General features: G+C 44.9%; 1 protein-coding gene across 3 annotated transcripts in view; it reads left to right on the top strand.

Moving 5' to 3' along the window:
- Positions 1-22,258, top strand: part of PCSK6 (proprotein convertase subtilisin/kexin type 6) — a 188,852-nt gene that overhangs the window by 70,085 nt on the left and 96,509 nt on the right. For all 3 annotated transcript variants that reach the window (XM_030930124.1, XM_030930125.1, XM_030930123.1), the window contains exon 7: positions 20,264-20,436. In XM_030930124.1, coding sequence (XP_030785984.1) covers positions 20,264-20,436 — 173 coding nt within the window. The remainder of the gene's footprint in view (positions 1-20,263; positions 20,437-22,258) is intronic.

Below are 22,258 nucleotides of genomic sequence, written 5' to 3' on the forward strand. Positions count from 1 at the left end.
GTTTTTATGGGCTGGGCATAGTGGTTAACACTTGTAATCCCAGCACTTTGGGGATCAAGGTGGGAAGACCTCTTGAGCCCAGAAATTTGAGACCAACCTGGTCAACATGGTGTGATACGCTGTCTCTACAAAAAATTTGAAACATTTAGCCGGGCAAGGTGGCACGTGCCTATAGTCCCAGCTACTTGGGAGGCTGAGGTGAGAGGACTGCATAAGCCTAGGAGGTCGAGACCGCAGTGAGCCATGATTGCGTCATTGCACTCCAGCCTGGGTGACAGAGTGAGACCCTGTCTCAAAAAAAACAAAGTAAAGTTTTTATGATGTCAAATTTGTTCATCTTCCTTCATGATTCTTGAGTTTGGGATCTTGCCCAAGATAGTAAACCTATTCTGTATTTCCTCTAAAAACTTACAGTTTTAGGACAGTAGTTTCTCTTAAAACTTTTGTGGTTTTCTCTTTTCTGTTTAACTTTTTTTTTTCTTTTTTTTTTTTTTTTTTGAGACAGAGTCTCACTCCGTCACCCAGGCTGGAGTGCAGCAGCCCGATCTCTGCTCACTGCAACCTCCGCCTCCTGGGTTCAAGTGATTCTCCTGCCTCAGCCTCCCAAGTACCTGGGATTACAGGTGCCCGCCACCATGCCTGGCTAATTTTTTTGTATTTTTTATGTAAAGATGGTGTTTCACTATGTTGGCCAGGCTGATCTCGGACTCCTAACCTCAGGTGATCCACCCACCTCAGCTGCCCAAAGTGCTGAGATTACAGGTGTGAGCCACTACACCCGGCCTTTCGGTTTAGCTTTTTGATCCATATGGAATTTATTTCTGTGAGCAGTGTGAAGGAGAGATCCCCCCAAATCAATATTTGGTGATTGCCACATGTGGCCCTCATCACACCCTAGATCCCCATATGGACACTGGGTCTGCCCTTACGTTTCATTAGTCAGTTCCTTCATAAGCCCTAACAATACCACACTTTGAATTATTACAGTTTAGGAGAGTTTTGGGGTTTTGTTTTTGTTTTTTGGAAACTGATAGGGCAAATTTTCTCTTATGGTTCCTTTTCAAAAATTACTTTGCTATTCTTGCACATTTTCTCTTTCAGATGAACTTGAGAATCTGCTTGTCAAGTTACATTAAAAACAAACAAACAAACAAAAAAACCCTGTTGGGATTTTGATTGGGAGTGCTTGGAAATTATAGATTAATTGGGGGAGAATGACATCTTTACAATAATGAGTCTTCCCACCCAAGAGCATGGTATGTTTTTATTTCTTCAGGTCTTCTTTTACATTGTTTTTTAAAGTTTTATCACTTCCTCCATATCGATTTTATAAATTTCTTATTAGATATAGATCTAGGTTTTTAAAAAAAATTATATTTCTAATTTGTCATTATTGAAATGGATATAGGAAAGCTATTGATTTTTGTATGTTGGGTTTTGTTTCTGGTCACCTTATTGATCTCTATGGGTGCTGTTGTTTTCCCTTGGATTCTCTTGGCTTTTCTGGATGTATGTAATAGCTCTCTGTAAATATAATGGTGGTTTTCTGTCTTTAATATTAATAACTCTCATTTCTTTGCTTGCCTATTTGAATATGTAGGAGTTCCTGATGAATATTGAATAGTGTTGGTTATAGGTTCTTCTTGATTTCTGACTTAATACAGGAATACTTCTAGTTTTATGCCATTTGTCAGTGTCTTCCCTGTAGTTACCCTTTATCAAGTTGAGAAAATTTTATTATATTCCTAGATTTCTAAGAGATTTGATCAGGAATGAATGTTGAATTCTTAAAAGTATCTATTGAGATTATTATATTTTTTCAATTTTATTGTTTAATCTGTGTAGTGTAGTAAGTTACATTAATAGATTTCCTAAACTGGGCTAGGCACGGTGGCTCACGCCTATAATCCCAGCACTTTGGAAGGCCAAAGTGGGTGGATCGCCTGATGTCGGGAGCTCGAGACCAGCCTGGCCAAAATGTTGAAACCCCATTTCTACTAAATATACAAAAATTAGCCAGACATGGTGGCAGGCCACTGTAATCCCAGCTACTCAGGAGGCTGAGGCAGGAGAATCGCTTGAACCTGGGAGATGAAGGCTGCAGTGAGCTGAGATGGCGCCACTGCAATCCAGCCTGGGTGACAGAGTAAGACTTTGTCTCAAAAAAAAAAAAAATTCCTAAATTGGAAATTTTTTCTTTCATTCTTGAAATAAGTTCCATTTGATCATGAATATTGTTTTTTAATACATCTGCATTCAACTGTTGGTATCTTCTGTGTGGTTTTACATCTTTATTTATAAAATGGATAGAATTACAGTTTCTGTTTTGTGATGTTTCTCTCTAGCTTGTTTATCAGAGTTATGCCAGTCTCCTAGAATGAGTTAGGAAATTTTCTTTTACTGTGCTCTGAAACAGTTAATATATTGTGGATAGTGCCTGATTTCTGAAGTGTTGGTAGAGCTGATTAACTAGTCTGGATGTGGTGACTTTCAAAAGCACTAAACCTATTCAGGTTTTCTGTTTCTTCTTGAGGAAGTTTTTGTAATTAAATCTTCCTAGAAAATCATCAATTTTTCAAGATTTTCAAATATATAATGTAAATTTAATATCATTCTCATAATTTAAAAATATATCTCCATTTTTATAGTTATAATTGTTTCTAATCTTATTTGTGATGTCTCCTCTTTTTTCCCTTGGTTGATGAAAAATTTCTATTTTTAATAAAATAGGTTTCTTCACCTCAGTGTCATACAATATACCCATGTAATAAATTTTCACATATACCCCCTGAATCCAAAGTAAAAGTTAAAATTGTAAAAAATAGTATAAGTAAAAATTAAAAAACAGGCTTTTGCAGAGAACTAGGTTTTTAAAAAAAAAAATCGAGTTCCTTTATTTCCTACCTCATAAATGACTGGTTTTTCTTATTTATTAATTCCTTCAGCTTTTAAATTTGTTGTTGTGTTCTACTCCTTGAATGGAATGTGTATTTAGTTCTTTATTTTCAGGATTTTATGTGTTCTAATAAATAAAAATTCATACGTTCTCCTTTCATCACCTATTACTAGTTTAATTATATAGTGCTTTTATTGCTATATATTTCCAAATAATTGTACGTTTCAGCTTAGATTTTTCTCTTTAACCCAGGAGTTATTTAGAAGAGATTTATAAAATTTTTCAACTGCACAGATTTCTGATGCTCCTTTTGTTGTTAATTTTTAACTTTATTACACTGGGATCAGAGAATGTTCTGTATAATTTCTGTCTTTTGGATTTATGGAGAATATCTTTGTGTCCTGATACATGTTCAGTTTTTGTAAATATGCCAGTGGATGTTTGCATTAGTCTGTTTTCACACTGCTGATAAAGACATACCCAAGACTGGGAACAAAAAGAGGTTTAATTGCACTTATAGTTCCACATGGCTGGTGAGGCCTCAGAATCATGGCGGGAGGTGAAAGCCACTTCTTAACATGGTGGCGGCAAGAGAAAAATGAGGAAGAAGCAAAAGCAGAAACCCCTGATAAACCCATCAGATCTCATAAGACTTACTCACTATTACGAGAATAGCAAGGGATATATAGTAGCTTTTCTAGGCACATGGTACAAGCTGCTAGTGGATCTACCATTCTGGGGTCTGGAGGATGGTGGCCCTCTTCTCACAGCTCCACTAGGCAGTACCTCAGTAGGGACTCTTTGGGGGGTTCTGACCCCACAGTTTCCTTCTGCACTGCCCTAGCAGAAGTTCTTCATGAGGGCCTCACCCCTGCAGCGAACTTTTGCCTGGGCATCCAGGTGTTTCCCTACAGCTTCTGAAATCTCGGTGGAGGTTCTCAAACCTCAATTCTTGACTTCTGTGCACCTGCAGGCTCAACACACATGTGGAAGTTGCCAAAGCTTGGGGCTCCCACCTTCTGAAGCCACAGCCCGAGCTGTTACATTGGCTCCTTTCAGCCACGGCTGGCGTGGCTGGGACACAGCGCACCAAGTCCTTAGGCTGCATATAGTACAGGGACCCTGGGCCTGGCCCATGAAACTACTTTTTTCCTCCTGGGCCTCTGGGCCTCTGATGGGAGGGGCTGCTGTGAAGGTCTCTGACATGGCCTGGAGACATTTTCCCGTGGTCTTGGGGATTAATGTTAGGTTTCTTGTTACTTACGCAGATTTCTGCAGCTGGCTTGAGTTTCTCCTCAGAAAATGGGTTTTTCTTTTCTACTGCGTCGTCAGGCTGCAAATTTTCTGAACTTTTATGCTCTGCTTCCCTTTTAAAACAGAATGCTTTTAACAGCACCCAAGTCACCTTTTAAATGCTTTGCTACTTAGAAATTTATTCTGCCAGATACTGTAAGTCATCTTTCTCAAGTTCAAAGTTCCACAGATCTCTGGGGCAGGGGCAAAATGCTGCCAGTCTCTTTGCTAAAACATAACAAGAGTCACCTTTGCTCCAGTTCCCAACGAGTTCCTCATCTCCATCTGAGACCACCTGACCATGGACCTTATTGTTCATATCACTATCAGCATTTTTGTCAAAGCCATTCAACAAATCTCTAGGAGGTTCCAAACTTTCCCACATTTTCCTGTCTTCTTCTGAGCCCTCCAAACTGTTTCAGCCTCTGTCTGTTACCCAGTTCCAAAGTTGCTTCCACATTTTTGGGTATCTTTTCAGCAACGCCCCACTCTATGGGTACCAATTTACTGTATTAGTCCATTTGCATGCTGCTGATAAAGACATTCCCGAGACTAGGAAGAAAAAGACATTTAATTGGACTTACAGTTCCACATGGCTGGGGAGGCCTCAGAATCATGGTGGGAGGCGAAAGACACTTCTTATATGGTGGTGGCAAGAGAAAAATAAGGAGGAAGCAAAAGCAGAAACCCCTGATAAACCCATCAGAATCTTGTGAGACTTATTCACTATCACGAAAATAGCACAGGACAGACTGGCCCCCATGATTCAATTACCTCCCCCTGAGTCCCTCCCACAACCTGTGGGAATTCTGGGAGATTTAATTTTAGTTGCGATTTGGGTGGGGACACAGCCGAACTATATCAGTGTTTGAAGAGTATTTTTATTCTATGCTCATTGAGTAAAAAAATCTGTATCAGATTAGGGATTGCAACTGGTAGCCCATAAGCTGCCTTTGGCCTGCAGACATGTTTTGTTTGACTCACACAAGTATATTTTTGAAAACTTGAGCAAACATTTACAAATCACAGTATTTTATGTAAAAATATGGATTTGGGGCTTTCTGTGAAAGCTTAGCAGCTTTGGCTATGCTGAGCCCTCATTCCTTAATGGCAACAGTTGGCTGCGATTGCTCCTAACTCAAAGGGCAGTCCACCCATCCCCAGGTGGCCTTCACAGACCCGGCTGCTTTAGCCATTTACCCTGCCTGCCTGATACCTTTTGGCATCAGCCTCTGTCACCTGTGTGTTCTATCAAGTTCATTCAAAAGTTCTGGAGTCTTTCTTTTTGTCTACCTGATCTATTTCTGAGAAGGGATGCTGGTTTCCGTGATGATTATGGATGTGTCAGTTGCTTTCCATTTTTGCTGTACACATTTTATAGCTATGTTACAAGGTACATTACAAGGTATAATGAATCTTCATCACTATAAAATCCTCTCTGTCTCGTTTTTGCCTTTAATTGTACCTTGGCTGATGTAACACCTGTACTTTGATTGATAAAAGTAGCACACTTGCTAAATTATGTTATCCTTTTTCTCATATATTCTTTATTTCTAATGTTGGTTTTATAAGCAGCATGTATCTGGATTTATATTTTTAACACAATTGAAGAGTCTCTTTAAAGAAGGACTTTGTTATATTCATACATGTGCTGATTTCATATATCTTTGGATTTATTTCTATTATTGTATTTTGTTTTTATCTATTTATCCATCCATCCATCCATCCATCCGTCTACCAATCCATCTTTACCTTCCTTTTGCTGGTTAGAAGTAGTTTCTTCTCTTTTCTTTCATTCTAATGGGTTGAAATTTTTACATTCTAAATCTGTTATTCTGTTACTCTTTAAGCACAGTTATTGGAATTTATATTTCTCTACAGTGTTTAGCACTAATCAATACTTAACTCTTTCACCTGAGCAACATAAGAAACTTACCATAGCTCCATTCCTCTGCCATCTCCTCTCTGTCATCACCTCCTTGAATTGGGATCATTCAAAAATTTAACTCCACATTATTTTTAACAACTTTACATTATGCATCAACAATTATGTGAGCTTAAGTATAAGATCTAACTCATTTCTTTGGTCACCATCGTTTCTTTTTTCTTACATCTTTTTGTTATGTGAATTTTTTATTTTACTAGATTTTCTCATCTATTAAATTATTCATTCTCTTAAAAGATATTTTGAGTGCGTGCTATATGTGCGAATGGTTATATAGAGAGTAAATTTTCTGAGTCCTTGAAGTCTAAAAATGTCATTATTTTCTCCCTACCAATTTGGCTAGGTTTTGACTTAAAGTTCAAAATAATTTTCACTCATAATTTTAAAAATCTTACCCCATGGTCTCTGGAATTCAGTGTTGCTGATAAGGGGTGTCTGTCTGTCTCAGGTAAATTTTTTTGCTGTGAAGTCTACTTTATCTGATATTAATATAGCTACTCCTACTTTCCTTTGATTGATGGTTGTATGGTATATATTTTTCCATCTTTTTGCTTTCAACCTGCCTATATTGTTATATTTGAATTGAGTCTCCTGTAGATAGCATATATTTGGGCCATGTTTTTATTTATTTATTTTTCTTTTACAAAAATTTTGTTAGAGAGTACAATATAGTAGAAATTGCCTCTTTTTTTTTCCTTTGTTGATAAACAGTATTTTACATATTTGTGAGGTACATGTGAATGTTTTCTACATGCATAGAATGTAGAATGATCAAGATGTTTAGGGTATCCGTCATCTTGGGTATTTATCATGTCAATGTGTTGGTAACATTTCAAGTCCTCTCTTCTACATTGAAATATGTATTGCTGCTAACTATAGCCCCCTAGTCTGCTGTCAAACATTAGCAATGTTTTCAGATTCACTTGCCAATCTCTTTTAATTACTGTATTTAGATAGTTAATATTTAATGTAATTATTGATACATTAGGGGTTAAGTCTGCCATTTTACCTTCTCTATTTTTTTTCTCTGTATTTAGTTTCTCTATTTTTTTTTCCACCTTCCTGTGGGTTACTTGAACATTTTTTAGAATTTCACTTGGTGTATAATGTTTCTGAGTATATCTTCCTGTATAGCTTTTTTAGTGGCTTCCCTTGGTATTATACACACGTAACTTATCACAATCAATTTTATGGATGTTGTCACTTTACCAGCGTGAGTGAGGTATAGAAGCCTTACCTTCCTTTATATCCCATTATTCTCTCCCATTTATGTTTGTAATATACATCCATCTCAAACATACATTCATTTAGAACCACATCAGACAGTGTTGTAATTTTTGCTTCAGCCATCAAATGTAATTTAGAAAACTTGAAAGTAAACTTGGTGAATCCGTAGGTTTATATCTCTTGCCAAATTTAGAGAGCATTTAGCCATTATTTCTTTGAGAACTTTTCCAGCCCCCACTTCTTTTTCCTCTCCTTCTTCTTCTTCTTCTTTTATTTATTTATTTATTTTTTGAGATGGGTCTCATTCTGTTGCTCAGGCTGGAGTGCAGAGGGGCGATCATAGCGAACTGTAACCTCGAACTCCTGGGCACAGGCAGTCCTCCTGCCTTGGCCTCCCAAAGTGCTGGGATTACAGGTGTGAGCCACCATGCCTGGCCCTTTTCCCTCTCCTCTTGTCCACTCTAGTGACATGAAGTTTAGATCTTTGTTATAGTCTCGCAAGTCCCTAATACTCTGTTCATATTTAAAAAATTTTTTTCTTTATGTTGTTCAGATTAGGTAATTCTATGTGTATATTTTTTTAATTTCTAATTCACTCTTTATTCTGTCCTGTGGGTTCTGTTATTGAGCCCATCCACTGAACTTTTTGATTATTGTATTTTCAGTTCTAATAATTCTACTTGGTTCCTCTTTATATCTTCTGTTTCTTTGCTGAAACTTTCGGTTTCTTTATTGAGACTTTCTATTTTTTCATTTGTTTTAGGCATATTTGTAATTGCTCACCTAGGTGTTTTTATCATGGCCTCTTTAAAATCTTTATTAATATACAACTAATATATCCTTAAAAATTAAAAATAATTTTTAAAGGTAAACCTAAAAAAAGGAAGAAAATGAATAAAATGTCAGATGGTTCCAGCATCCCTGTTTCCTCCATGTTGGCATCGGTGATTGTCTTTCTTTATGCATTTGAGATCTTCCTAGTTGTTCTTGGAATGACATGTGATATTCCTTTGAAACCTGTACATTTTCTCATTATGTTATGAGGCTATACCTGATTTCAGCCTTCTGTTTCAGCTGGCTCTCTCTGGCACTGTTGCTGTAGAGGACAAGGGGTACCATTTCATTATTGCCAGATGTAGGTATGTCCAGGGCCCCCATTCACCCTCCACTGATACCCAAGGGTGGGAAGGCTCCTCATCAGTGCTGAGTAGGGGCGGGGGTTCCTACTCCCTGTGTGCCTCCCATGACCCCACAGTGCAGGTCCCCTCATTACTGTGAGCAACAGTGAGGCTTCTGACTCTCCACCAGGCATCCTGACACAACTCCAGGAGAGGGAGCGGACACTTTGTTACTGCTGGGTGTGGTTGGAAGACCAGGTTCATGGCATGGTATCTGCTGGCACCACGCAAGTGGGCCCCTTTTGAGGTTGCTGGGGGTAAAAGCCCTGCTTCCTACCTGCTGTTTCCTGACATGCCCCAGCAGCAGGGTTGGACGCCTCATTTCATCCTCACGTGGGTGGAGGTCTAGGCTCACCACTCAGGCTGTACTGCCGTAGGTGGGGGTGGTGCCACGGTTCCTTACCATGGCATTTGGCCTACTTATTGTGTGTGGTTTTTTCCATTTGTTCTATTAGCCCTGTCTCCTCGGGTCCCTCTGGTTTGGTTCATATTGCTTTTTAACTGGGTGCCCCTCTTTCTTGGGATTGGTTTTCCTCAAACATGGGCTACTTCTTGGTTGTCCACCCCTGCGTGTGCTCACAGATCCACATGTGGCTGTGGGTGGTTGTCTGGTCTGATGGCAGGGGTCTTTCTGTGATGTGGAGTGGAGGGACCTGTTCCTGGATAGCATTTTGAGAGGGTGCTAGAAAGACTCCCCATTCCCAGGACATCATCCTGGTGCTCTGGCCTCGGGACCCTGTCTCACTGCATCAGCCTCAAGATGAGTCTGCTGCTGTCCCCACTCAGCCTCTGACCTGCCACCCTGGCTCCTTACTCCGAGGCCTGTTTGGGGCTCCTCCTGTCCTTGCACACCTGGCCTGGCACCTTCCTCAGCTCTGGAATCATTCCCCACTCAGATGTCCTCCTGCCAGGACACCGCCTCCTGCTGCCACCTGATGCCCTCCACTTCCGGTCTTTCCTCAATGCCTCAAGGCAGCTTGTCTCTGCTGATCTCGTTTCCCAGGGCTGGTTCAGATTTGTTCGTTTTAAGTTTTATTCCTAGGGATCCAGGCCCTGGGGAGAGGTAGGCTGCGTGCTCAGTCTTCCTCCTGGGTTGGGTGTCCCGAGTCTTTTCACTGTGAGGCAGATGGTGACACCTCTTGCTGATTGCTGTTGATTGCCAAGCACTTGTAGTCATCTTTGCATCCAGTTCTTAGTGGGCGTCTGTGCATTGGACGTTATCTTGGCCGTTTCCCACAAGGGGAGACTAACAGAGAGATGAATTGCCACGTCCGGGTTCACTCAGCTGCCAAGAGGCAGAGCAGAGGCTTGAGCTCAGGCCTGTTGCCCTGAAGCCTGGATTCCACCTTTGCAATCGTAGCCCTCTGTTGCTAGGACATAATGGTGACCAGATGAGAACAGGTGCCACCAAGCCCAGTGGCCAGAAACAGAAGCAGAAGGGGAAGCCTTCACAGTGTATAACTGTATTCTTCTTGACTGAATTCTGATTCCTTCCAAGCATATCTTGGCCTCGCCTCTTCCTCCTGGCCTAAAAAATTACGATAATGGGAGCAGCACAGGAGGGAGCGAGAGAGGGCAGCAGGCATTTCCTAGCCCCTCTTCTCATTCATTCTTTCTTTCCTCTCTTGCTCCGTTCACCTTTTTGTCTTTTTAATTTTGGCCTGGCACATAGTTCTCCTTCTTTCTCTCTCTCTGATGCTCCTTCCCTCCCAGCCCATCTGCTTCAGGGTGGCATTGGTGGTGGGGGGCTCTCAGACTTGGCTGCCTCCACTGCCATCAGCTCACCTACAAGGTGAGTGCAGGCTGAGCTGATGGCAAGCCCTTCCTGCTGGGGCCTGCAGAATTGTAAAGGCCCTGGCAAAGCATAGTGGCTCACACTTAAAATCCCTGCATTTTGGGAGGCCAAGGCAGGAGGATCACTTGAGGCCAGGAGTTTGAAACCAGCCTCAACAACATAGTGAGATCCTGTGTCTACAAAAAATTTAAAAATTAGCCAGGCATGGTGGCTCATGCCTGTAATCCTAGCCACTCAGGAGGCTGAGGCAGGGAGGTCTCTTAAGCCTAGATGTTTGAAGCTGCACTGAGCCATGATTGTGGCACTCCACTCCAGCCTGAGCAACAGAGCAAGACTCTAACTCAAAAAACAAAACAAAACAAAACAATGTGAAGGTCCCTCCTAGAATGCAGGCTGAGGATGTGAGCCCATCCACTGCACCAGGTCCTCCTGGCTTCGTGCCCCATGCGGCATCCTCAGAAAAGCTTGCTGGGGAGCCAGGTGTGCTGGCTTAGCCGGAGTGGAACCTGCTGTCTCAGGGAAGTTTGCAAGATACAGGGCAGGTGAGTGGGGCCCTCACCCCTTTAACTTTACCAGGCTTCTACCCTTTAGCAAGTTCCTCACATGTGCTGATACTTAACAAGATTCAGACACTTTCCTAAGGCAGGAGGGGTGTCATGAGGGACACTGCATTATGGTATAGTTTCCCTGCATTTTTTTTTTTTTTTTTTAAACAGAGTCTCGCTCTGTCGCCCAGGCTGGAGTGTAGTGGCACGATTTCAGCTCACTGCAAGCTCCCCGTCCCGGGTTCACGCCGTTCTCCTGCCTCAGCTTCCCGAGTAGCTGGGACTACAGGCACCCGCCACCACACCTGGCTAATTTTTTGCATTTTTAGTAGAGACAGTGTTTCACTGTGTTAGCCAGGATGGTCTCAATCTCCTGACCTTGTGATCCGCCCGCCCCAGCCTCCCAAAGTGCTGGGATTACAGGCGTGAGCCACTGTGCCCAGCCTCCCTGCTTTTGACAAGCATCGCCAGCCCACAGGGCAGGATCCCTGAGGTGGGTCTGGAGTAGGCTGCATTTGGGGCCTACAGCAAGGGAGCAGGGCAGCTGGAGACCGCAGGGAGCCCTCCCACCTGACAAACAGAAAAGCTCCCCAGCTCAGGCCCCCGGACATAGGCGCATCTTTTCAGAGCGTGTTTACCTTGTTTCTGGGAAGGAAAAGTAAACAGCAGCGACTAGATTCCTGTTGGCGTTTTTGCTCCATATTTTGATTGGGGAACTGAATCCTGTTTTTCCTTTCATAAACACAAAAATGTTAAGTACATAACAGCTAAATTAATCCATGCCCATAAATTGGTTAATTATGTTAATTCTGAGTCACAGAATTCAGTCTCATTAGTGTTTCCATTAAGCAGTTTAGGCTTGTGAGCATTTTAAGAGAACAGTTTAAGCTGTAGATTAATCTTCAAAGGTTCCCAGTGCATTTTCAACTGCAAGAGGATTTAAAATGCACTGGGGGGTTTGGGGGGATTTGGTGAATATTAGGAGCTGGTGCTATCAGGGAGCAGGGGTTCCCCACTTCCTTGTCCCTCACCTCCCCCCGACACATCCTTATCCAAGGCCCCTGCCTGCTAGATCTGAGCATCCCCAGGCTAAGCAGGAGCCATAGGAACGAGGAGATGGGCAAGAACTGGCATAGCCCCTTCTGCCCTGTGTCTCCCTGGTGGCCGTGCCCTCCCCAGGCTGCCCTCCTGCAGACACGCGCAGAGGATGGGTGAGGCTGGCTCTCGAATGCTGTGGGCTGCACAGATCCCGAGATGGCTGCTGAGAGGCTTTCTTCCTGGGTGTACATAAGAAAGAAGCAAAGAGACGGAAGAGAGCATGCTAAGTCTTAGAAACAAGCTCCAGGGTGGCCTTTGTTCATGGCGGCGTGAACGTCTCCTTTTCACCGTCCATGTCTCCTTCAGAGGTCCATTCAGGACATGAGTTTGCTTTCTTTGCACGTGTGCCTCCTCTGGGGTTCCTTGCCGTCCTCATGTGCGGTGCAGATGTACAGGTGCTCCGTCTGGCTCAGAAGCCTGCTGTCCTGTCCTGCGTCCCAAGCTGCCGGCTCTCACTGGCTCCCTGTGAGTACCTGGGCCATGCACTTCTGTTCTCCAGCCCTCATTCCCTAGTAGGAAGACCATGAAAGGGTCAGCCTAGATGTCAAATCTCTAGACCATGGCTAAGGCTTTTCCAGTTTTATATTGTTCTCTGAAGAATCAATAGGACCCAATTATCAAAGAGAGATCTATTTAAATATATACAATCGTTTTCCTTATTATTTAGGTTTGGCAAGGCCAGCTGATGAGGAGACCACTGCCATGCATTGAAAAGGTGGTTTGTTACAGTTCCCAAGAGGATGTATCCCAGTACTGCATGCAGGGCCACACAGGGAAGTACTGGGGTCCATCAGGAGGCAGGAGAAAGGGGAAAACACAGGCCAGAGGCCTTATGGTGGTTTCTGTGGGAAGGTGTGGGTGAGGCAGAGAAGGCAAGTTCAGAATCAGCTAGTTTGAATAATTTCAGCAGACTCAGGGGAATAGGAGCTGTCCCTAGCTGCCTGACACCTGGCCTTGGGTGGTGAGGTTAGGGGAGTAGTGGCTTGGTGTGTGAGAGCCTGTGATGGAGGGGGCTGGGGTGCAGACTCTGGATTAGTTGGCTTGCATGTGAAAAGCACACTCCTGATGGGTAGTTTACTATCCCGAGACACTGGGTAGCCCCTGAAGGAACAGTCTCTCCAGGGTCAGCAAGCCCCAGATGTCAAAGCATCAGATACTGAAAATACAAGAGGAAGGGAAATAGATGGAGCCAGAAGAGAAGATAGGTAATACCGAAGTTATCCCAGATGCAGTACCAGGGCCAGGGCCTCAACTTAGCTTTTCATTAATCTTCTCAACTGCCTTGGCAGATAAATGTTATAGAAAACATGATTTAAAGAGGCTGAGACTATGGCCCAAGGTCATGCAGAGCCGAGATTACACCCCAGGACTCTCTGACCCCAGCTCTCTTCACCCTACCATGAGCTGCTCTGTGTCTTGCCAGGGGCCATACCCTTGCCAGACCACACTGGTCGTGGCCCTTCTCTTGGAGGTTGCTGGCTGAGAAAGCTGGGCACCTGTGTCCATGACACCGCTATGGAGATGGGATGCCAGACACATGGACCACAGACTGGGGAAGCCAGTCTTAGTTATCACAGGACCCGACCTGAGACAGACCACATCTCCTGGATCCAGGGCCGTGTGCAGGACACCGCTGGCTATAGCTGCGTTTCCACTCTAGAAGGAGGTGGAGTGGCTCCATCAGGGCATCAGGAACAGAACAGGAAGCAGGAAGAGATTTGGCCTGGTGATTCCCCGTGGGTCCCCACACACTTGATGTCACAATGGTGAACGTAGATCTGCCTTGACAACTCGGCAGACCACAGGTCCCTGGAGTTCCTAGAACAAGGCTGTCCTGTGGGGGCATAGTTAGCAATTTGAGAGTCGTGTCTATTGTCTTAGGTGATAATGAGGGTTGACAGAAACCTTTTAGGATTGTAGCATTTCTAAATAACTGTTGAAACCTTACTTGGCCCAGAATGGCTGCTCATGGAACAGAATGTGCTATAGTTTTACTGAAAAAACAAAACAAAAACAAAACATAATTCTCTGTGGACGTACTAAAATAAACCCAGGGCTAATGAGCAAAATGTGTTGGGGAGGCCTATTTGTCACACTCAGGAAGCGACAGTCTAATTTTATTTGCTGCTATTCATTGCTTCTGCATTGCCATTCATTTGCTGAAGGCAAAATACATTACTTCTCAATAAACAAAAGTGGGCCTGGCATGTCCTGCTCCCTGCCTTACTCCAGCCGTTAACCACCTGGGCAGGAGGGCTGACTTGTGTTGATGTGCATGTGTGCATGTGTGTGTGGGCGTGTGGGTGTGTTCTTCCCATTGCTCTTAATGCTGAGCTTCCTAGAAAGTTTTCAGGGGAAAGGCTGTGTCTGGTGCTGACTGGGGCCAGCTGCATGTTGATAGGTTCACCTTGCCTTATACAAGCCTGCTATTTGGAAAGTTGAGACATACATTAGAAGCAGGAGGCCGGGGATGGTGGTTCATACCTGTAATCCCAGCACTTTGGGAGGCTGAGATGGGTGGATCACTTGAGGTCAGGAGTTTGAGACCAGCCTGGCCAACATGGCGAAGCCCCATCTCTACTAAAAATAGAAAAATTAGCCGGGCGTGGTGGCATGTACCTGTAATCCCAGCTACTCCAGTGGCTGAGGCAGGAGAATCACTTGAACCTGGGAGGCAAGGTTGCAGTGAGCTGAGATCACGCCACTGCTCTCCAGCCTGGATGACAGAGGGAGACTCTGTCTTGGAAAAAAAAAAAAAAAAAATTGGAAGCAGGGGAAAGGGAGGAAAGACAGGTCACTATGAAAAAAAAGTGGCTTTTTTAAAGTTTTGTTTGTTTGTTTTTAACTTAATTAGGTGACTTATAAAATCATTCATTTCAGCAAGTTCTCCCAGGGCATTTAAAATATTATTGGGTTTAGGAGATTTTATAGGAATGCATGTATTATTTAAAGCAAGGCAAACTGGTGTGATTCTTTCCTGGATGGAGCTTCTGTGGGCAGCTGGAAGTGTCAGTGCGGGGATTGGTTCCCATAGCACCCCGAGTTCTTCCCTCAAACACAAAGGCACCAGGTTCTCCAAAGCAACCATCTTCCTTCTACTCAACACTCCTCCTGCCTCACACCCACAGACTTGTCCTTAGAGGGGACCGGGCAGGCGTGTTTGTTGTGCCACACTGTGCTCTGAACCCAGCATGCCAAAAAGCAGACTGTTAGCAAGCTGACAATGAGGAGCTCATTGCCATCTATGCCACCAAAACGATTTGCCCAAATCAAATTTATATCTGACATTTTATAGTAAATGGGTCTTTCTTTTTTCATTAGAGAAATCATTACTGTTTTTCTTCTCCTTGGCATTTCCAGAGAGCCATTCACATTTAAAGCTCATGTTGGAACAGCAGGCTTCTACTGAAAATATTTACCTTTTCTTTTTTGGCAACTTGTCAGTGTTGGGGAAAATAGATGCTTCATTAAAATCTAAGCGCATGATGCTTGCTTTCCCACACATCAGTCAGTCTTCTTCCAAGATGAAAAGCATGGTGAGAGGTGTTGGGAAATCATTCTGGTCATATGTTTTTATGTATTTTTGGATGTCTCCTGGCATCCCGTTCTTCTTGTTCAAAAATAGGCATTTCAACACCTATAACTTATAGAGAGAATCCTAGAATAGGATCAGTTTCACCATTAGAGCATCAGAATTGGTCTTGACCCCCTGGGTGACCAGTGAGGTCTCCTCCCCTGGAGAGTCCATGGCCGAATGTAAGGGCAAAAAGAACCCTGCTGCCATTTATCCAGCAGTACCGAGACCAGGGCCTCAACTTAGCTTTTCATTAAGCTTCTTAACTGCCCCAGTAGATAAATATTGTAGAAAACATGATTTAGAGAGGTTGAGACCATGGCCCAAGGTCATGCAGAAGCGAGATTCCACCCCAGGACTCTCTGACCCCACTTTCTTCCCCCTGCTGTGAGCTGTTCTGTATCTTGCCAGGGGCCATGCCCTTGCCAGCCTCTTGCACTGGTCCTGGCCCTGGCCCTTCTCTTGGAGGTTCCCAGCTGAGAGAGCTGGACACTTGGGCCCAGTGTCCCTGACACTGCCGCCATGGAGATGGGATGCCAGGCACATGGACCAAAGGTTTGGGAAACACCCCACTTCATGTCCACCCGACCCCTCCTCTCTACCCGGAAAGGAGGAAGTACAATGAGCTGATGCTACAGCCCATGTGGGCTGGGCCTAGAGGTGGCTCTGCCCTGCCTATAAAAGCGGGGAAGGAACCTTACAATAGATGCCAACAAACCCAGAGAAGGTTGGCCCCTGTTATGACTCCTTTGATCTTCACAGCGAGGTGAGCTCTTGCTCTATTAAAATTAAGAACCTCTGTTTATCAAGAGATACCATAAACACAGTGAGAAGATCAAGCATACACTGGGAGAAGATTTTTGTAACCTGTATTACCAACAAAGGATTAATTCTCAGTACAAACAAAATTAAATAATATATCACTTAAGCATATATACAATTGTATTAAACTAGTAGTATTTAAAAAGCAATGGCATGTGAGGTGGGCAGATAACCTGAGATCGGGAGTTCAAGACCAGCCTGGCCAACATGGTGAAACCCTGTTTCTACTAAAAAACACAAAACTTAGCCACATGTGGCGGTGGGTGTCTGTAATCTCAGCTACTTGGTTGGCTGAGGCAGGGAGAATCACTTGAACCTGGGAGGCGGAGGTTGCAGTGAGCCAAAATGGCGCCACTGCCCTCCAGCCTGGGCAACAGCCTGGGCAAAAAAAAAAAAAAAAAAAGGCAATGGCATGAATAATCCAAAAAATCTGATCATTTTTCTCTGAGAAGCGGGGGGTGACAGGGAGGACACAGGAGTAGAGGCCCCCAGTGGGTCACGTTCCTGTTCTTGCATCAGGGGTGGAGGGTTCATGGGTATCCATTTTTTTATTAGGCTTTACAACTAACGTGTATGTGACATACAATCTTTTGTGCTTATCAAGTCATATGTTTTTAGAAAACAAAAAGAAAAACCAATCAGTTATTGTTATTACCTCCATTTTTACAGATGGGAAAACTGAGGCTCGGTGGGGTCAAACTAGCAGCAAACACACACGTTGAATGTGTGCCAGACCCTTTACCTGGATCATCCAATTTCATTTGTTTGACATCCCTCTATATATGATAACTGTCATCATTGCAGTATGCAGAAGACTAAGGCTTAGCGAGACGGGAGAACTTCAAAGTCACTACTACCTGGTCACAGTTGTTGATGAAGGCAAGGTCTTCACCCGTGGCATGCCCTGTCTCCCTCCTGCAGGCTCCGAGGCACACTGTGGGTGACAGCTCCACTCTGTGGGCCTTCCCTTGGGAGCAGGCGTCAAGGCATCCAAGTCCACTTGCCCTGTGCTATCTCAGTGCCTGGACACTGGTGGCTTCCCTGGGCCGTGCTGCAGCCAGGTCGCTGAGGTAGGAAAGAGAGGAAGGCAAATAGGTGGAGCCAGAAGAGAAGATAGATAACACGGAAATTAAGTTTATTCCTGCTGCTCTTTGTTAAGGCCTTCAAGCTATTAAGAGATGGCTCTTCCCGTGACTTCAGCCCCATCCTTAATCACTGCCCATGCCCACTTGGCTGACACTGCCAAGTGGCTCTAGCACTGTTGTTGAACTTCTGATGTCTCCTATGCCTCAGCCTTGCTATTGCTTTGGTATAAATTGCTCTGACATTGATTTTGAATACAACTCCAGGCTTTTGGAGCAGAAATTTCCAGTTAATCTTGGTGTCCCACCGAAGTGTTAAGGTCAGTGTGCTGAGCCCTAGAGCTGTCCTCCCTTTCCCACTACCAACTACCCTACCTGGCTGCCCAAGAACTGTCTGTGGTGACTCTTGTATTCTCTGTCTTGATTCATGCCTGGGAAAGTTCAGGGTATATGTTAAGGGGAAAACCTTAGGGAAACCTGAACCTTCAAAACTGGGTAGAATGAATGGATGGAATGGAAGAATTTACTGCAGCGTAATCATCTTCAAATTCCTTTTAGGTTGGAAGTTTCTTACCCTGGCAAGTCAAGAAGTACATTTAGTTATTTGTTTATAATCCATGTGCTACTGGGTGAAAGATTATAGGACAAGAACATTTGAATCAATTTCCATCAATTTCTGTCAATTTCCATCAAAACAGCTTACCCATGATTATCATTTAAGTGGATGGGACAGTAGGATTCCACTCACATAAAATGTTTGTCCCTGAGCATCCAGGGAGGGTGTTACCTCCAGGGTCTCCTTCCTGTGACTCTTCTGCATGAGTCCTGCACCACCTCTTCTAACCTCAGGGAAAAGTCACAATTTTGTTTTTTAAAGTCAATCATATTTAAAGTTTCTGCTTTTGAGTATGTACTACATGTTGATGTAGATTCTGGGATATAGAACAAACAGGCGCAGACTAGGGTGGGTGAGGTGGGGAACCCCTACTTCAGAAGGTGAACCTCAGAAGGAAGGCTGCCTGGGCCAGCAGTGTGTGCATGGTGGCAGGGAGCTGCAGCCACTAAGCCTTGGAAGAGTCTTTAATGGCACAGGGGAATGCTCTGTATAAAGCTCAGTGGGGGAAAAAAAGGATTTGGAAAGAAAGTGTATGCTAGAGGCAAAGAAAAAGACTAGAAGAAAATAACCAGCCAGGTGCAGTGGTGTGCACCTGTGGTCCTCACTGCTTGGGAGGCTGAGGTGGGATGATTGCTTGAGCTCAGGCATTCGAGGCTGCAGTGAGCTATGATCTGTGTCACTGCATTCCAGCCTGGGTGACAGAATGAGACCCCGTCTCTAAAACAAAAAAAAGAAAATAAAATAGCCAAAATATTTTTGCTTATTTCTCTATTTCCCAAAGTTTGGGCAAGAGCATATACTATTCTTGCAATCAGAAGAAGTCCTCTTTTCCATTGCGTCTTAAATAGCTCTAAGATTTAGAATTTGTCTTGATGAAGGCATGGTCATCACACACACAGAGCTGGGCCCTGTGGGTGACGGGCTCCCAGGGGCCTCTAAGCGGGGAGCTGTGGGTGTCAAATGGCCATGAAGAGAGTTGACCCAGGTTTGGGTGGCAAGATTCCCTGAGCCCCAGAGAAGTCAACTTTCTGTATCTACTAGAATCCAGGAAGAGTGTGTCCATGGCCGTCATTACCCCTCTGCTTCCCCGTTTCATGCCAGGCCTTTCTCAGATGCCTTCTCTGGGGGAGGCACTGTTGTTTGGGTGACTTTCTGGCTGCAGAGGGCAACCAGTGATAAAGGCAGATGCCAAGTATGAGGCAAGAAGGGAGGCCTGTGGCTGGGATGGCAGGCATTGGGAGAGATTTGTGGGAGCCCCTCACCCCTCTCTTTTTGCGGTGCTCTTGAGGAAGCTGGAGTCCCCACCTCTAAAGACCCCTCCAGGAAACATAGATCCCAAACCCAAATGGAGATGAGCTGGCCAGCGAAGTCCAAGACCCCAGTCCCCTCCATTATAACCTAGAGTGCAGGCCTCTGTCTTCCAGGTTGAAAGCTCATCATTTGGTACATCATAAGTTGTACGTCAGAGTAGAATTATAAAGGAAAGAGAAACAGATGTGAACTCTCAACAGCTGGGAGAGTTGAAAAGGCTCTGGAGTTCCATTATAGAAATGTGCGTTTTAGCTGGGAGTGGTGGCTCAAGCCTGTAATCCCAGCACTTTGGGAGTTTGAGGCAGGTGGATCACTTGAGGTTGTGAAACTTTTCGAGACCAGCCTGACCAACATGGCCAAACCCTGTCTCTATTAAAAATAAAAAAGTTAGCCAGGCATGGTGGTGTGTGCCTGTAGTCCCAGCTACTCGGGAGGCTGAGGCAGGAGAATCACTTGAACCCGGGAGGTGGAGGTTGCTTTGAGCCAAGATTGCACCACTGCCCTCCAGACTGGGTGACTGAGTGAGACTCTGTCTCAAAGTAATAATAATTATTATTATAATAGTTCTTGTTTTTTAAAATAAGAAACAGAAATATGCATTTTTAGATACCAGCAGGACATCATAGCACTGAGGGAAACTAAACTCTCTCTTTGGGAAGTAGCTTGGTTTCTTTTGTTGCCCTGGCATGAGTTGTCATTTTAATTCTTTCACATCAGCCAGCATGGAGAAGAGGAGCCAGTTTTGCAAAATGACAGGGAACAGCCCCTGCTGGGGAGGGACTCTGTGATGCAGTGTCCTTGTCTGAGTTTCCTGGGCCCGGGTTCCCATCGCTGTGTGCCCGGAGCGCTGGGTGCCGACATTGAGCCTCCTCTGCTTTCAGGCATCCGCATGCTGGATGGCGACGTCACAGATGTGGTCGAGGCAAAGTCGCTGGGCATCAGACCCAACTACATCGACATTTACAGTGCCAGCTGGGGGCCAGACGACGATGGGAAGACGGTGGACGGGCCCGGCCGACTGGCTAAGCAGGCTTTCGAGTATGGCATTAAAAAGGTGTGAGTAACCCAGGGCTACAAGGGAGCACTCTGGGACAAGGGTGACAGTAAACATTTTTAACAATTAAATATCAGAGTGACACTGGCCACAGCCCTGAAACAAGACTGGGAAGACTCTGCTGTGCCAGGTGCCAGGGCCAGTGTGGAGGAGTCACTTGGGAAGTCTGAGAAGTGGCTCTTTACCAACGAGAGCAGAAGTGTTTTTGCCTTGTTCCAGAACAGCTGTTCCAGTGACAACCAGGTGGTCACTGCTAGCACAACCCTTTCTGCCTTGGAGTTTGCCTATCCCTGGCTGAAGGGGGTACACAGGTGGGTGACAGGGGTCCAAGGCAGCTCCCCTGGCCTGTTTCTTGGACTGTGCAGGGGCCTCGGCACACCTGCCCTTAGAAATACCCAGCCGTGGAACTTTCTGCATTCATTGCGGGGTATGTACTCACCCAGGCCCCACTGCAGCAGGAAGCAGTGGTCAGGGTGTCCCCTACCAGCACACAGCCCAGCCCAATTCGAACTTCTCCAGGAGAACCTCACAAGGGGCTAGGCAGAGCAAAGATGCTTCTCTGCTGATGGGCCAAGGGGAGGCTGGCAGGCTCCTGCGAGGCCACCTGCCAGCCACTCTGTGGTCTTTGGTTCCGGATCCTTGTGTGTCAGGAAGGCTGAGGAAGGGGGAGGGGGTGGCTGTAGATGAGCCAGTTCTTACAAGCAGGGTGGCAAGGCAGATTTCTGGGTGAGGACAGCTTCTTGGAACAGGCAGACAGAGCTGTGGTCAGCTTCCAGGAGGCCCTGGGTGGCTGAACAGGCCCCAGCCCAAAGTTCAATGTGTGGTCAGTGCCTGTTGTATGGAATGGGGACAGGGAGTTCCAGCAGGAAGTCCAGGCTTCTCTGACTTCTCCTGTGGGGGATGGGAGAATGGGGAGGTGGTGGCAGAAGTCGAGCCCATTCAATTTATATCATTTAAAATATTTTTAAAGTTCTCGTATTATAACCCATGCATAGTGATTACACAGTGGCTCATAAACAGCTAATAAGTCAGTCAGATAATAGGAAGAGATTATATTGCAAACAGTCTTTCTCTGTCTCTCTGTGCCCACCCCTGAGTCCTGTCCCAGAGGAGGAATCTGTTTTTAAACTGTGTTCATGATTTCCTTTCTCTAAGTAATATCATTTGATTGCTTTCCTGGGTGCATTGAGTTTGGTCACTATCTATTACTTTCCTCTTATGGGGATGAGCATTTTTCTTTTAGAAGACCCTCCAGCTCTGCTGCCCTGCTGAAACCCTGGAGTTTCTTCTACTTCTTACCTTTCCCGGGCATCAGGCCTACACTGCATCTTCCACCTCCTGCCAGCTGCACCCGCCTGCACGTCCTCTGAAGGACTTGGTGTCATTCTGCAAGTGTGAGGCAGAAGCTTCCTCCTCTACTGCCCCTACCCCCCAACCACTCAGGGCTTGAATGCCTGAGAAACCAATGACCAAATATGGGGTATCTACCCCCATGTCCCTCCAAGTTTAGTACTCACCCAGACACTCAATGTGAGAAGGAAAATTAAGGAAGAGGGGCAGTGTAGACACCACATGCACGCACACAGCACGGGACCTAGTGTGCATCCTTGTGACACTGGACAGCTTCCTTTATCTCCATTCCTCCAAGAAAACACCAAGGCAGCTTCAATCAGGCTGCTGAGCCCCCAAGCCAGGCCCGAGGCTGGGCCGAGTGAGTGCTGGCAGACTCAGCTACGACCAAGTCAGCTGCTATCCACCAATAACTGCCGAATACATAAATCACCCTTCCATTACTTGGCTCCCAGCCCCAACTCACTAGATC

The sequence above is a fragment of the Rhinopithecus roxellana genome, chromosome 5, assembly GCF_007565055.1.
Source record: "Rhinopithecus roxellana isolate Shanxi Qingling chromosome 5, ASM756505v1, whole genome shotgun sequence".
In the NCBI taxonomy this organism is placed as follows: domain Eukaryota; kingdom Metazoa; phylum Chordata; class Mammalia; order Primates; family Cercopithecidae; genus Rhinopithecus; species Rhinopithecus roxellana.